Below are 14,425 nucleotides of genomic sequence, written 5' to 3' on the forward strand. Positions count from 1 at the left end.
GCTGCGCGTCGCGCCTGCGCAGTGAGGGCGGGCGGCGCGGCATGGCGGCGTAGTGGGGCAGCATGGCGCTGCTGAGGCTGCGGGCGGCGCTGCTGGGCCCGGCCCGGCTGAGGAGCGGCGGTGAGAGGCCGGGAATGGGGCTGGGGGAGAGGAGCGGGGCGGGTGGGTGCAGCCGAGGCAGATCTGGATTTGAGGATGCTGGTGGTGCTGCTTAGGGCCGGGTCGGGGCCTAGGCTGGTGGTACTGAGGGAGCCCTGCTGAGGGGGTCCGGCTGTGGTGTGGGGGTGATGGGAGCCTCCTCTCAACGTCCTGTCCTGTTGCAGGGATCCCATGGAGCGTCCTCAGGTGTTACACCTCAGCCAGCGCCAAGGAAAAGGCGAGGAGAAACGCCATCTGTGAGAGGACGGAGCTGCTGGAAGGTGAGCAGGGTTTCCTAGAAGAGCTGCAGGGCTCTCCTTCATTCGGTGTCCTGGGATTGGGGGGGTTGGAAATGCTCGTGACCTGCTGAAGGATGTGAGGCAGAGTTGTTGGCTTCCCTGAGCAAGGCCTGTCCTGTCCCAAGGCCTTCAGAGAGCATTGAGCTGTCGTACAAATGCAGATGGTCTTAAGGGGTTGTAGAAAAGTGGTTCCCATGCCCTAGGAGGGCCCTGCAGACTGACCCAGAGTGAGTTCTGGCTCGATGAAGGTACGAGCTGGTGGTTTTTCCCTTGCAGTGACATTATTCAGTTCCCCTGGATGCTGGAGCAAACCACAGTTGATAGGTGGTTCCCAGAAAGGTGTGGTCAGAGCAGCTGCTTGCTGGGTGCTGCTGGGATGGGTGGGTTGGTTAAGCAGGGAGAAAGTCTTTGTGTGACCTTCTTCATCACCTCATTCCTGAGCACGTTTCTGCCAGAAGTGAGGTGCTGGGTAGGACCCAGACTTTTGCTGCGTCTCACATCTCTTCATCTCTGTCCTGGCTGTGTTTCCTGGCAGTGCTGAAAGCTCGAGTGAAGCAACTCCAAACCAGTAACATCCCAGAGGTGACAATCAACAAAGTGGAACTGGCACCGCTGCAGAGCAACAGGCAGCAGGACCTGCTGCAGAAAGCAGTGGATGCAAACACAGCAGTGGAGCACGTGGTCCCCAGGCAGTCCAGCAGCTGGACAGAAAAGCTGAAGAAGGAAATGTACATCCGGCAGCTGAAGGTGGAGAAGAAGCTGTCCATTGCAGCCTCCCAGATGACTCTGGAGGGCCAGCCCAAGGTCAAAACAAAAGTCAAGGTGAAGACAAAGGTGAAAGCAAAGGCAAAGACAAAGATCAAAGCCAAGAACAGCCAGAAGAGTCCAAAGGCTACAGCGAGTGCTTCCAGAAACCAGAGTGATGCTGGTCCCAGCAGTGCCAACACCTGCCATAAGCCCAGGGTGGAAGAGATGAAGCAAGATGTGAAAGCACAGAAGTTTCAACGTGTGCATGAGGATAGGAGCAGCCAGCGCAAGATCATGCAGCAGACCATCCAGTCTAATCTGGAGTGCCTCGTGTACTTACAGCAGCCAGAGGAGGCTGAGAAGTTCCTCCTGCTGTATCACAGCAACCCCATGAAAAGGAAGCTTTTGAATGTTGATGCATACAATGTGGTGATGCGTGGCTGGGCAAGAAAGGTATGGAGCTTTGGGGGCCTTCTGCTGCCCTTGTCTCGGTTGATCTTGGCCCTTTGGTGCCAGGCTTTCTGAGAGGCAAGGCTTGGAGGTGTGCTGGCTGAGGTGGAAGAGCTCCACGCTTGTAGAAGCAGTAGTTGCAGTATGATTTCTCTGTTTGTCATATTTACCTTCAGCAGTTTTTGCTGAGATGGACACAGCTGGGCTGAGGCCACTGATCCCTGTGAGCTGGCTTTGAGGAGAGGAAAGGGGTGGGGTAGTATGGATGTGACTCAACCAGAGAAGGAGCAGAGGGGTGTGAAGCTGTGATTTGGTGCTGCTGGTGTCTGTTTCCACATCCTCCATCCCTTCTCATCCCCAGGGCTGCTTGCACCGTGTCATCCATCTGCTATCCATGCTGGAGTCCATCAACCTGCGGCCCAACCTGGACTCCTACGCAATACTGCTGGAGTGCATGACACAGAGCCAGTCATCCACCAAAGCCATCTGGAGGTAATGCACTTCTCTTCCCCCAGGCAGCCTCGTGCTCTGGGCAACATCTCTGCAGCTCCACTGTGCCACGAGGGCACGAACTGGGGACAGGAGGCACTGGCTCAGGGTAGGGAAAGCCTGCCTTGCTGTGTGCATGTCTGGGTGCTGTGGCATGGTTCTCACGGCCAGATTAAGGGGTTGGTTAGGGCTCTTTGAAATGTTTTCACCACCCCAGCTTAAGAGTTTGTCCAAGATCTTGTGGAGAAGGGAGATGTAGATGAAAACAGCTTGAATTCTGGACAAAGCTGTACCTGCTGCCAATGGGCTGCCAGCAGCCCCTCTCCAATCAGGTGCCCCTTGGTCCCGCACCCATTCTGGTGGGAATGTTTGTCCTGTTTGGCTCTCCATCAATATCCAGTAGGGTTAATTCCTCCACCCAGTCTGGTGGAGTCAGCATTTCCTGGCAGGATGAGCCAGACAGCAGATTTTTTTAGGCTCCCATTTCACTGCAGGAGTGTGACCAGGAGATTCAGATGGGTTTCATGGACCTGAACTGAAAGGCTGAAGGTAGCCAGTGAAATCCCAGCCTCTGAGTGAATGACTTTCAGGTCAGCTGATCTAGAAAAGACTTGTGTTGCTTTTCCTGCTTAGGTGTGTGAGCGTTGCATAAGTCCAGCAGTAAACGTGTAGGATTGTCAGGAGGCAAATATTTATAGCACATCTGCAGAGATTTGCCAGCTCCAAGCCTCATCAGAGTGTGTGCATTTTCACACAACTCCTTCTGTTTGCTGGTGCTGTGTCTGTGAATCCTCACATGTGCTCTCCCAATTTGAAGTCAGGATGGGCCAGTCTGCCCATGGCAGCAGTTGTTCACTGCCCCTTTGTCCAGGCTGTGACCATTACCTTGCATTCCCTTGTGCTGGACCAGGCTAGTGGGGATAGGAGGAGCATTTAAGGACAGAGGAGGCAACAAGGCAGCATCTTTTTTTTTCCCCCCCTCACAAAGGCAGTAGAGATCAGCCTCCCCATCCATGTGTGAAGGTGAAAGCTGCCTGTTCAGCAGCACTGTGGGCTGGAGGAGGTGGATGACTGACGGCTGTAACCTGAGGCTGGTGACCTTGTCAAGGACAGGCTGTACTCTGGAGGCAGCTCCCACCCCAGCAGCTCCTGCAGCCTGGAGATCTGTTTGCTGGTGTCTGGCTGCATGTGGCAGGCAGGGAGAGCTGGTGTGCTGCAGGTTTCCCATTGCTGCAGCACTCTCCCTCCTATCTGGTTCTGGGCAGGCATCAGCACAATGAGGTTCAAGTTGCTACAAGACTTGTCCTGTGCTGTGTCTCACGTGGGCCCAAGTGACATTGTTTAGGGCAAAAGTGAGGTAGGAACAGCCTGGTACAGACAAGGCCCCTGGATCCTGAGGAGGGAGCATCAACATGCTTTCTCCATGCTAAGTCTTACTGCTCCTTGCCTCACTGTATGCTGGTTCCTGTCCATGTGCACACAGTCCTGTCTCATCTGCTCTCCTCAGGTGTGTGCAACACCTGAAGAAAGATGGCTTCCATGTGGATGAGCTCTTCCAAAAATGCCTTTTTGAGGGAGATGAGAAGGAGAAGGTGCTGAAGGCCATCAGGATTATCCAGCCTGACTACCAGCTGCCTCCTCCACCCAAACCTGAGATCTGCAAGGCTGCTCTGCTCAAGAACTTCTACTCTGAGGTAAGCCACTGAACTCACAGATATTTCTGCTGCGTGGGGAGTTGGTGGAGCTGGCCAGATGTATTCACAGATGTCTTCAGGATGCATTCAGGTCCAGCACAGGACTGTAATAGCTTCCTTTCCTCTGGCTTTTGGTACTTACTGCCTCCCTCTTCTTGCAGAAGAAGATGGTGTCGTATCCCAAGCTGGATTTCTCTGTGCAGGAGCTGCGGGAGCGCTTCCAGCAGCAGCTGGAGATGGAGCTGAACAGCACCATAACCATCGAGTCAGTGGAGTCAACCAAACCTCTGACTCCACAAGCCATCAAAGCAGTAAATATCAGGGTGTCTGAAGAGGTGGAGGGCACTTCAGTCCACAGGGTTTCTGTGGGGAAGACCTGCAGGGTTATAGCCTTAAAGTGGGAGGGTTTCCTGGTGATGCACTCTCCCCACAGTGTGGCTGTTTTGCTTCCATTTCTTGTGTAGCGCCAGCAGTTGGCCAGCTTTCGTTCTCAGTGGCGTGATGCCATCCTCCAGGCCCTGCAGAAGTCAAAGCACAACATGTCCCAGGTCAAGACAACGTCAGGGCACAGCGTTCTCTACCCCTACCTGTGTCTGCTGCCTGATGAGGAGTATGTGGACATCATGATGCAGGTAAGACCCTGCCCCGACCCCAGTGAGATTTAGGAATGGGGCCTCCTGGGCAACCTTAGGGCCACCACAGTGCAGAAACAGAGCATGAATCTCAAGGTTTACCCAAGTTTTTAGGTACAGGCCCTGTCTGCACCCTGTGCTGAGCAGACAGAGAAGCTCTCCTCTGTTCTGGCCACGTTTCCTTCCTCACCTGCTCAGCATCATGGGAATCAGCATCTTTCTGTTCCCCAACAGGAACTTTAACTCCTGCTTTGTCTTTCTGCTCCGTTTTTCTCTTCCTCTTTCCTTAAGTCCCTCTTTGCCTTCCCCTTTCTCAGACTCTCAACAGCCTTTCTCCACAAGGAGAATCCCTGGCTGTCTTAGCCAGGGAGCTGGGCTCTAAAGTCTACAACAGATACCTCACCCAGAGGAAGCTGCACAGTGGCCAGCTCGAGAAGGTGCAGGAGATCTATGAGAACTACATTCACCTGCTGGCAAAGGATACCCAGGTAGGCTCTCCTTGGAGAGGGGTTCTCTTGGAGCCCGTGGGTTTCAGAGTGGAGGTGGGGTTGGATGGTTTGTGCATCCTCACATGCTCAAAGTCCAGATTCTGATGCTGCAGAGGCCATATAAGAACCATCAGGCAGGGATGCATGGAGGCAAGAGGATCCTTCTCAGGTACAGAGATCAACCTGACCTGATTTTTTTCCTCTCCCAGCCTAGTGAGTTCTTGCCACGTGAGTACTGGGAGAAGCTGGTGGCAGAAGCAGGCTATGGGCCTTCCCTGAACTTAAAGGACTGCAGCTGGCCATATGTGCTCCTGATGCGCCTGGGAATGTACTTGCTGGAGGTCCTGGTGCACGCTGTCAAGGTGCCCAGGAACACCCTTAACCCTCGCCTGCCATCCAAACTTATCCCTGTCCTCTACCACATCTACTCCTTCCGCAGCAGCTGGCAGGTAACTCTCATCCCCAGGGGCTTTGGGACATTGCAGATCACCTCTTCATGCTAACTGAGTCCTTGCAGGACCCTTTTCCCTTCCCTGTGCCTTTCTATCTCAGAGATCTTAAGGAACACCTGGTTCTGTACAAACAGGGTGATTAATGTGATTGTTACACAGTTAGGGACTTGACCATGTGTTCTTCCAGGCTTCCCCCTGACTCTTCTACTGCTGACCTTCACTTCTCTGATTCTCCCCTCCAGGTTGGGCTGATAAAGCCCCATCCCATTTTCTCCCAGATTGTGTCGGACGCTGCAGAGGCCGTGCTGACCTTTAACTCCTCTGCCATACCCATGCTGTGCCCTCCTGTCCCCTGGACCTCCCCACACTTTGGTGCCTTTGTCCTGAGTGACACCAAACTGATGCGTTACGTGGATGGGGCCATCCAGCACCAGCAGCTCCTGGATCAGTGTCCCCAGGCGAACCTCCACCCTGTGCTGGATGCCTTGAACCAGCTGGGCAACTGTGCTTGGAAGATTAACCAGCCAGTGTTGGATATCATCATCTCCATCTTCAATGACAAAGGCAACGAGAAGCTGGACATCCCACCACCTGTCTCCGAGGCCCCCAAACCTCCTGTCCCTCCCAACAATTCTTCTGCCTTGCACAAGTCCCAGAAGCATGAGTTGTTGCTGTGCAAGAAGAAGGCAGCTGAGATGCACAGTTTGCGCATGGATGCTCTCTATAAGCTCTCCATTGCCAACTATGTCAGGGACAAAGTGTTTTGGTTTCCTCACAACATGGATTTCCGTGGCAGGACTTACCCTTGCCCACCTTATTTCAATCACTTGGGTAACGACGTCACTCGTGCCATCCTGCTCTTTGCAGAGGGAAGGCCTCTGGGCCCAAAGGGCCTCGACTGGCTGAAGATCCACCTCATTAACCTCACAGGGCTGAAGAAGAAGAATGCCTTGCAGGAGCGGTTGGATTATGCCAATGAAATCATGGAGGAGATCCTGGACTCTGCTGACCACCCGCTCACGGTGCGTGGGTCTCAGAGGGAGATGCTTGAGCTGCAGCCAACCCTGAGCAGATTGGGAGTCTCCCAGCTGAACTGATTAATGAAAATGCAGGGAAGTTCAACCCTGTTTGAGCTCAAGTAGGAGTTGTTCCAAACAGCTGAGAGGCATCAACGTTTTCTTTAATTTCAAAGGAGGCTTTAAGCGTTCCTCTTCTTTAGCATAGCTTCCAGGGAGTAAAATAGAATGGAAATCTGATTAGCTTTGAATAAGCAACATCCTGAAAGATAGTGCTTTAAGGGGAAAAAGCAAAGCAGAAGCGTTGCAGAGTTTCCTGATGACCAAATTTCTGTCTGAAAACACAGTGCAGTGTTGGGGAGGTGGAGGCATGGTGAGAGGAGGTGCCTTGCCCAATGTTCCTAAGAGCCCAGGAGCTCACTTGCTGCCTCCTCCTGCTACTGTGTGCTTTGCTGTTCCCAGGGCAGGAAGTGGTGGATGAACACTGACGAACCCTGGCAAGTCTTGGCATGCTGCATGGAAATTGCCAAAGCCTCGAGGTCACCAAATCCAGCAGCCTTCATCTCTCATTTCCCAGTTCACCAGGTGGGTGCCTGGCAGATTTGCACAGCCTGGGTGGCTGAGCAAGGAGGAGAGTGGACAGGGCAGGGAGCTCAGGGCAGAGCAGAAGCATACAGCTGTATTATTTATTAGGCTTTCCTAAGAAGCACAGCCTACAGGTATTTTGGTTTGGAAACCCCAGTGACTGGCTGCTACATGCAGCCATGAATGAACCAGTGCAGTTCAGTGCTGCTTTGCTTGCCTTCAGCCAAACGGCCTGCAGAGTGGGAACCAGGCCAGTCCTCTCTTATCCAGCTGTGGGATGGGGACTGGGAGTCTTTTGGGATATGGCTGAAGGCAAGCTGCTCTGCAGGAGCAAAAGATGGGAGGTGTGGACCTCTGAGGATAAATATGGGAATGGGTAGCAGCCTCCTGCATCTGGTGCCCTGATAAATCCCCCTGCTACATGGGAGACAGAGATTAATTCTTCTTCTGATGAGAGGGGTTTACATATTTATCTCGTTAGAAGATCTGATGGCCCTAACGAAGTGTGCAGGGGGAGAATGAGGATGTATTCAGCCAGGAGCAGTGGTCTAATATACGTGAGACTGTCTCAGCTGAAGGGCTCTGATGATATTGTTATGACAACAGGAGATCAAGAGAGCAGCTGGGGGTGTGTGGAGGGTGCAGTTAATAGAATTCAAGCATTGACTTTTTCTGGAGGGCACAGGAGTCTGTTTCCACCTGAGTCATCAGTGCTTGGCTAATAGAGGCAGCTCTTCTGCAGCAGCAGGGCTGCCCAAGCACTGTCAGTTCTCCAGCTCACTGCACTGCAGTGTGGGGAAGGAGGAGGAGGGATGAGAGCTGATCCTACCAGCAGCTTCAGGCTGCCTTTGCTCAGGCAGAGGCTGAGAACAGGGGATGCAGGGGCAGTCGTAAGCAGCTGGTGCTGCCTGGGGGCAGCAGGACATTCCTGTGCTGTCATTGAGGTCCTGTTTGTCTCATCCTGGCTGATCTTGGTCCCAGGTGGGCTATCAGGCCAGCTGCTTTGACAAATTGATCTGTGTGTCTGACTGCAGCTTTAGGAAGGTCTGGGTGGGAGCTGGATTTCTCTCCTGTCAAAAGGATGTAGAGGCAGCATGGCTGGAGCTTTGGAGTCAGCTGAAGGCTTGCAGAAGGTTCTTCAGCTTGTCTCTGCCTGACTCCAGTCCTGTTCCTGGGTTTTCCAAGGTCTGTTTTGACTGTCAGCTTGTGGGACCACTTTTAGCATCCCAGACACGTTTGGTTTTCTTCAAATTTTCTGTATTTTATTGTGTCCATGGTGCTTTCTCTTAGAAAATTTATGGGTGGGGAGAAACTCACAACAGAGTGTTGTGAGTTTCTGTGGTTTTTCTACAACTCCACAGACAACAGCAGATAACGGTGAGACCCAAACAGGAGCAAGATGGTTAGAAGTGAAATGGAAGCTGTTACAGACCTGGCCACTGCTTGGAGATCAGCTGCAAACCTGCCCAAAGAGTTGGGAAGAAAATGGCAGTCGCCCTTTTAGAGCCAGATGTCGTACTTCCATGGTTTTCCATTTCTTTTATCTCTGTGTTAACGCCTTGCTTCCACCCTGCTCTCTTCCCACACGCAGGATGGCTCTTGCAATGGTCTGCAGCACTACGCAGCGCTCGGCCGGGACCTTATAGGTGCAATCTCTGTCAATCTGATGCCTTGCAGTGTCCCTCAGGATGTCTACAGTGCGGTGGCCCAGCAGGTGAGGTGTGATGGGGAGATGGGAAAATGTCCTTTTGGACCCTGCTCATCGCATAGAATCCTGAGGGAAAGGTTTGTGATGAGACCAGCATACAGAAAGCTGACAGAATGTGGGTTGACTGGAGGCAGGATCTCCCCATCCCCAAACGGGGATCGTTGTATCAGCTGGAATGGGATCTGGCTGGAGATCTGTCCTGAGAAGTCCTGTGGGATTTCTGCCCCTGTCAGTTCTGACCTGAATCGAGTGTAGAGTGTTCCTCATCTCTTGTTAGCAGCTGTCTGGCCTGCAGGTTGTATGGTTTTCTTCATTTGAGCTGGGTAGGAGGGAGCAGGGAGGGATTCAGCCCTTGGCACTGATGCCAAGATGTCAGTTTTCTTGGCAAGACATGATGAGAAATGAGCTTGCTGGGAAGTGTGCTGAGCCCAGCCAGACTCAGCTGTCTCTCCCTTCTGGAAATCCACATGTTTCACAGGGCAGCAGCACACCAGTGGCCAAGAGGGGTACGCATAGAGTGAGTGATTTCTCTCAGGGTGGCAGAGGCAGGAGAACCCAAATCCTGTGCTGCAGTGGCAGCACCGTGTCCTTGTGATGCCTGGCACCACCCAGCAGTGGAAGGCCCTGGTTCCTGTGAGCACAGTGGGCTGTGAGATCCAGGTGCCTCTGTGTTCTTTCTGCAGGTGATCTGTTACTCAGGGCAGGTGAAGGTGGGACGTTGAGGTTGTGATGGGAGTTCAGGCAAGGCAGTACACAGCTTGGAGGGGAGGGGGGGGGGGGTCTCACAAGGTCCTTCAGCAGGGGACTTGGGCCAGCACACTGCTGTGGCTCTGACTCCCACTGCACTCTGTTCCTAAGGTGGAGGAGTTTCGGAAGAAGGATGCTGAGGAAGGGTTGAGAATTGCCCAGGTGCTGGAAGGGTTCATTGGCCGCAAGGTGGTGAAGCAGACGGTGATGACGGTGGTTTACGGCGTCACACGTTATGGGGGGAGGCTGCAGATGGAGAAACGTCTGAAGGAGATTGAGTTCCCTGAGGTAAGAGGCATGCCACAGCCTCCCAGCAGTGTTTTCCTCGACTCAGTCCCTGCTGGGAGGGGTACCTGGACTACCCAGAACTGTGGGATTTCCTCCTTCCTTGCCCTCTCCTTATTTTCCCAAATCTTAGCTGGCAGAGGATGTGCAGAACTGAACCTCCCTATTCCTGCAGGAGGGGCTCTGGGGGAGAGCTGGCTGCCAGTGCTTATGGAAGTGGGCCCCTTGTTTCCAGCAGAGCTCTTGGAGACCTGCTACCATTTCTTGTTGCCACTGAGATGGGAGTTGCTCTCTTAGCTTACCCTAACTCTCATTACTTCGCTTTGCATCTTTTGCTGCCCCTTTGCATCCCCCTCACTGTGCCTCTGGTCTGTGCAGGAGTACCTATGGGAGGCATCTCACTACCTCGTAAGGCAGGTGTTTAATGGCATCAAGGAGATGTTCTCAGCGACTCGAGATATCCAGGTAAGGTGCCTCCTCTCTTTCCCCTTTCTTCTTCCCTTGTCCACCCATACAAAGACAAGAGAAGGAAGGAGCTCCATGGGGTCCTGACCCAAAGAGAATCCCAGAGGTGTGGGGTTGTGCCTAGTGATGGACCAGGCTCCCCCATAAGAGCTACGCTCAGTCTGGCAGGAATTTGGACTTGTGCTGGGAGGGGATGAGGTCTGTCCAGCTGTGTGTGTCCTAACTTCAGCTACTTTCTTCCCTGCTTCCCTTTGCCCAAGAACTGGCTGACGGAGAGCGCCAAGCTCATTGCACAGTCAGGACGGACAGTGGAGTGGGTCACCCCGCTGGGTCTCCCCATCGTGCAGCCCTACTATCGGATCAAACCCACTGTGGTGAGTGCATGGTGGTGGGACGAAGGTATTCATCCACCCAGGCGTGAGGAGCAGGGCAAAGCGCAGCAGACCTCGAGGCAGTCAGCACAAGGCCAGCCAGTTTGCATCGCCTGCAGGTGAACTCGCAGAGAAGATAGGATTCGTGTGTGCAGGCACATCCTCCAGCCTCATCACAGAGACTGGAGAGTGTGGGCGTGCTGCTGAGGAATCTGCTGCTCCCATCCCACTCAGGCAGCTGGGGCACAGACCCATTCTCTGCATTGAGCAGCCCTCCTCGGGGCTCGCGTGATTCAGTCTCGCTGCTCTCGCCTCCCACACGCTGCTGCACTGACTCACGGCTCCCCATCCTGTCTCATCCCATCCTCACAGCCACTCTCCTGCAACCTCACGTTGGCCATGGAGCGGGCAGGTGCCTCCCACCTCCAGGAAATCTCTTTTCAGCCCCTGCAGGAGTGAATCAGCATCTCCTTAGGAAGGGGTGAAGGATGCTTGCCAGCATCCTTTGGAGGGGAAGCAGGCAAAGTGCCACTGGGAAATGGCAGCTGCCACAGTGACTGGAATGCCTTGCCAACATCCCCATCTAGGAAAGATGTTTCCTGCAGAGCGTGGAATACCTTGTTGGCATGATCCCCTCCCAGAATTCAGCAGCAGTGCTGATCACCTTTCTCTCCCCCCGCAGTTGACTTGCAGCATGCAGAACTTGAGTGTGAAAAACTCCAGCAACAACAACCAGTAAGTATGAACCCATGGTTTTCACTGAGCTTCTGCTGCCTCAGTCTGTGCTCTGGGGATAAAACCTTCCCATCAGCGGAACCTGCCAAATTGTTCCAAAGTTCCTGATATTCCTCTGAGCCGTGGAAAGTCAGCTGGAGGAGCTGGGGCCCATCAGGGCTGCCCCATCACCCCAAATCTTGGCTGGCTCTGCCCTGGCTCACATCCTGAGCCCTGAGAATGCCCCAGCTCCTCCCCTGTCCCATTCTGTGTTGCAGGAAGCCTGATACAGTGAAGCAGAAAAATGCCTTCCCACCCAACTTCATCCATTCCCTGGACTCAACCCACATGATGCTCACGGCTCTGCATTGCTTCAGGTAGGGAGCAGGGTTCTTGCCTGGGCTCTGCTGAGAGATCATCAGCAGGGCGTCACGGCAGAGAGCTGGAGCTCTCAGCACTACTTCATGACCCTTTCTGCTGCCTCTCAGGCAGGGTCTGACCTTTGTCTCAGTCCATGATTGCTACTGGACTCATGCACTCACTGTGGACATCATGAACAAGGTAAAAGTCTCCTCCCAAATCCTTTGTGAGCAGTAATCTTGCTGATCTGTCCTCTGGGCACTTGCCAGCCCTTCCCTCCCCTGAGCTTTGCTCCATAGTCTGTTTTATTTACCCAAGCATGGTGAACCTGGGATGCTTACTGGTGGTTGCAGATGATTTCCTGGTGCTGCTGCCCCCCCTCCTCACAGCCTTCAGCTGGGTGCAGGGCAGATTCAGCTCCAAACTGCATGAAGCAGAGTCAGTGCCTCTCTCTTGCCCTGGGCTCTTTGGAAGTGCTGCAGGGCTGTTGTGCAATGGACTGATAAATGGGGGTCAGCTTCTGCTTCCCACACAACTCCTTTCAGATTTGTCTGATAGTTTCCCCCCTCTTCTCACTCTTGCCCACTGCTTTCCCTCCTCTTACCTCTGACTTGGCTGAGCAGCACTGAGGGGAAAGAGGGGAAAATGCCTGTTAACCTGCCACTCACCATTGCTCCCTGGATCAGATCTGTCGGCAGCAGTTCGTGGCTCTGCACAGCCAGAAGATCCTGGAGGATCTGTCCAAATTCATGCTGAAGAATTACTGCAGGTATTGCTTGCATCCAGCCCTCACTCTCCTGCCCATGCTGATTCCCCACCCCAAGGTTGCTGTGCTGTCCCAGGTTATGTCATCTGCCTGGGGGTTGTTCTCAAGGGAAGCTCTGCTTCCTCCTCAACTGACACCTGAGTTGCCTTAAATCTCAGCATGGAACACAAGGTATATCTGCATCCTTTTGCTGCAGAACTGAAGTAGAAGTCAGTGCTTGTAACTTTCTGTGGGCCTGGGATGGGCCATGATGTATGTGCCTTGGTTCCCACACTGAACAAGGCAGTAAGGAGTGGTGATGATGAGCACTGCTTTGGGCCAAGTGTGCAAACCTCGTTTATCACCACCAGAACCAAATGAAAGCAGACATCCTCAGATCTGAAGTGCCTGTATTTGGGGCTGGGCTCCTGCTGCCGTGGGGTGTGCAGTGCTTTGGAAGAGCTGAATCCTGTTGTCAAGATATCATGCTGGGGAGTGGAGGAGGGAGAACCTTCTCCCAGGCCTCCCCTTGCTCACTGGCTTTCCATCTGGTTCACGCAGCCCTGACAGAGAGAGCAGAGCCCTTTGGCAGAAGAAGCTGATGGAGCAGCTGTCAAACGTTCCCAAAACAGGTAGGAGCACAGGATGGGAACTGCGAAGCTCAGAGGAAGTTTGGAAATGAGGGAGAGAGGTAGGGAATGGTCCCCAAAATCTCTGAGCTCATGTAGACAGCTCCTGAACTGTAACATCCCTGCAAATGGCCCCTGCCTCCCCCAGAGCTTTGCCCCTGAGATTTCCCCTAGATTGACCCAGCTCATGCTGTCCCCTGTCTTGCTGCTCTTTGCCCATCTGTTTCCAACCACGAAACATTTGCCTGGAGCTGGGACTGAGCCTCTCAGTATCGTAATTAGCAGGATCTAGATGATATACGTGCAATGGGATTAAGGCAGTTAGTTAGCTTGACTCCTCCTAATCTCTTGGCTATGCCTCTGCCAGACCATCTGGCTAACCTTTGTTCTGCCTTTGCAAAATAAAGCAGCCCAGCTAAGTGCTGGCCTTTGCCACTGAGCAGCTGTTGTGGTCTGTCCCAGAGGCAGCAGTGGTTTGTACTGGAGCCATGCCGTCTCCTCTTCCTTCCCTGCTGCTGTTATCTGTCTCACTGTTCCTACCACTGCCCCAGATATCCCAGATAAATCTGCATGGATATCAGTCCCTGAAAGACCTCTGAGATCCCTGCAGCAGAGCCTGAGCCCACGTAGTTCTGTGCAGGCAGCAAAAGCTGGGCTTAGGCGAATTCTCTCCCACTTGCCCCCATCTCCATCAGGCTCTGCTCTGACTGTAGTCTATCTTGCTTCTCACAGGGGAATTCAACCTGAACAAAGTAATAGACTCCACCTATTTCTTCAGCTGAGCCCCAGCAGCCAGTGGAGCCTTGGACCACCTCTGGACTTCGGCTGCCTAGAGGTGATGGTAGGCACCGGCCCACAAAGCTCTGCTGTCCTGCAGCTCATGGGGGAACAGCTGTCAGCCCAGCAAAACACACAGGAACAAAATGGAGATGCTGGGGGCAAAGTGGGACTGCTGGAGGAGTGCAGGAGCAGCTGTGGGGGGCTGCTGGAGTTAGGGGTGAGTCTGTGCTATTTGCTGCTACTGCCTGTGTCCCAGCTGAGGATCTGGAGAGGGCTGCACTGTGGGATCAGGGATTAGGTGGGGTTGGCTTTCTGCAATCCTCACCCTGACGTAAGATGTCTGTGCTACTGCTGCCAGCTCCAGAGCTGGCTTGGCTGTCACCTGTGTCCCTTGCCAGGAATGTGTTCAAATTCTGCTTGCTGGGTCTCAGGCAGAGGAAGAAATCAGTAGCTCAGGGGTGGAGATGTACAGTACTGTAAATAAAATGTTTTTCGAAATATGAGGTGGGAAGTTCATCCTTCTCAGCATCTTTGTCATGGGGTGCCTGGGCTCTTCCATCGTGGGACTGATTTCTCCCCAGGCTGCCACTGTTTGCTGACAGGTTGGGGTTCAGTTATTCACAGGGCCATT

General features: G+C 53.5%; 1 protein-coding gene across 1 annotated transcript; it reads left to right on the top strand.

Moving 5' to 3' along the window:
- Window positions 1-6: 6 nt before the first annotated feature.
- POLRMT (RNA polymerase mitochondrial) lies at window positions 7-14,298 on the top strand. The gene is made up of 21 exons (XM_048927728.1): window positions 7-120; window positions 324-419; window positions 973-1,637; window positions 1,996-2,126; window positions 3,631-3,817; window positions 3,979-4,128; window positions 4,282-4,449; window positions 4,767-4,937; window positions 5,147-5,386; window positions 5,632-6,411; window positions 6,868-6,990; window positions 8,582-8,704; window positions 9,557-9,733; window positions 10,109-10,195; window positions 10,456-10,569; window positions 11,249-11,301; window positions 11,559-11,657; window positions 11,769-11,841; window positions 12,327-12,409; window positions 12,947-13,017; window positions 13,747-14,298. The coding sequence occupies exons 1-21, from the start codon at window positions 63-65 to the stop codon at window positions 13,794-13,796; spliced, it is 3,699 nt and encodes a 1,232-aa protein (XP_048783685.1). The 5' UTR covers window positions 7-62; the 3' UTR covers window positions 13,797-14,298.
- The last annotated feature ends 127 nt before the right edge of the window (window positions 14,299-14,425 follow it).

This window comes from Lagopus muta, chromosome 26, assembly GCF_023343835.1.
Source record: "Lagopus muta isolate bLagMut1 chromosome 26, bLagMut1 primary, whole genome shotgun sequence".
NCBI lineage: Eukaryota > Metazoa > Chordata > Aves > Galliformes > Phasianidae > Lagopus > Lagopus muta.

What these genes read in the sequence shown, in the direction of transcription:
- POLRMT (XM_048927728.1), top strand. Translation starts at nt 63, where the DNA reads ATGGCGCTGCTGAGGCTGCGGGCGGCGCTGCTGGGCCCGGCCCGGCTG. An exon ending in ATGTGGACATCATGATGCAG is followed by an intron (nt 4,450 to 4,766) that starts GTAAGACCCTGC and finishes CCCCTTTCTCAG; the next exon opens with ACTCTCAACAGCCTTTCTCC. An exon ending in ATCGGATCAAACCCACTGTG is followed by an intron (nt 10,570 to 11,248) that starts GTGAGTGCATGG and finishes CTCCCCCCGCAG; the next exon opens with TTGACTTGCAGCATGCAGAA.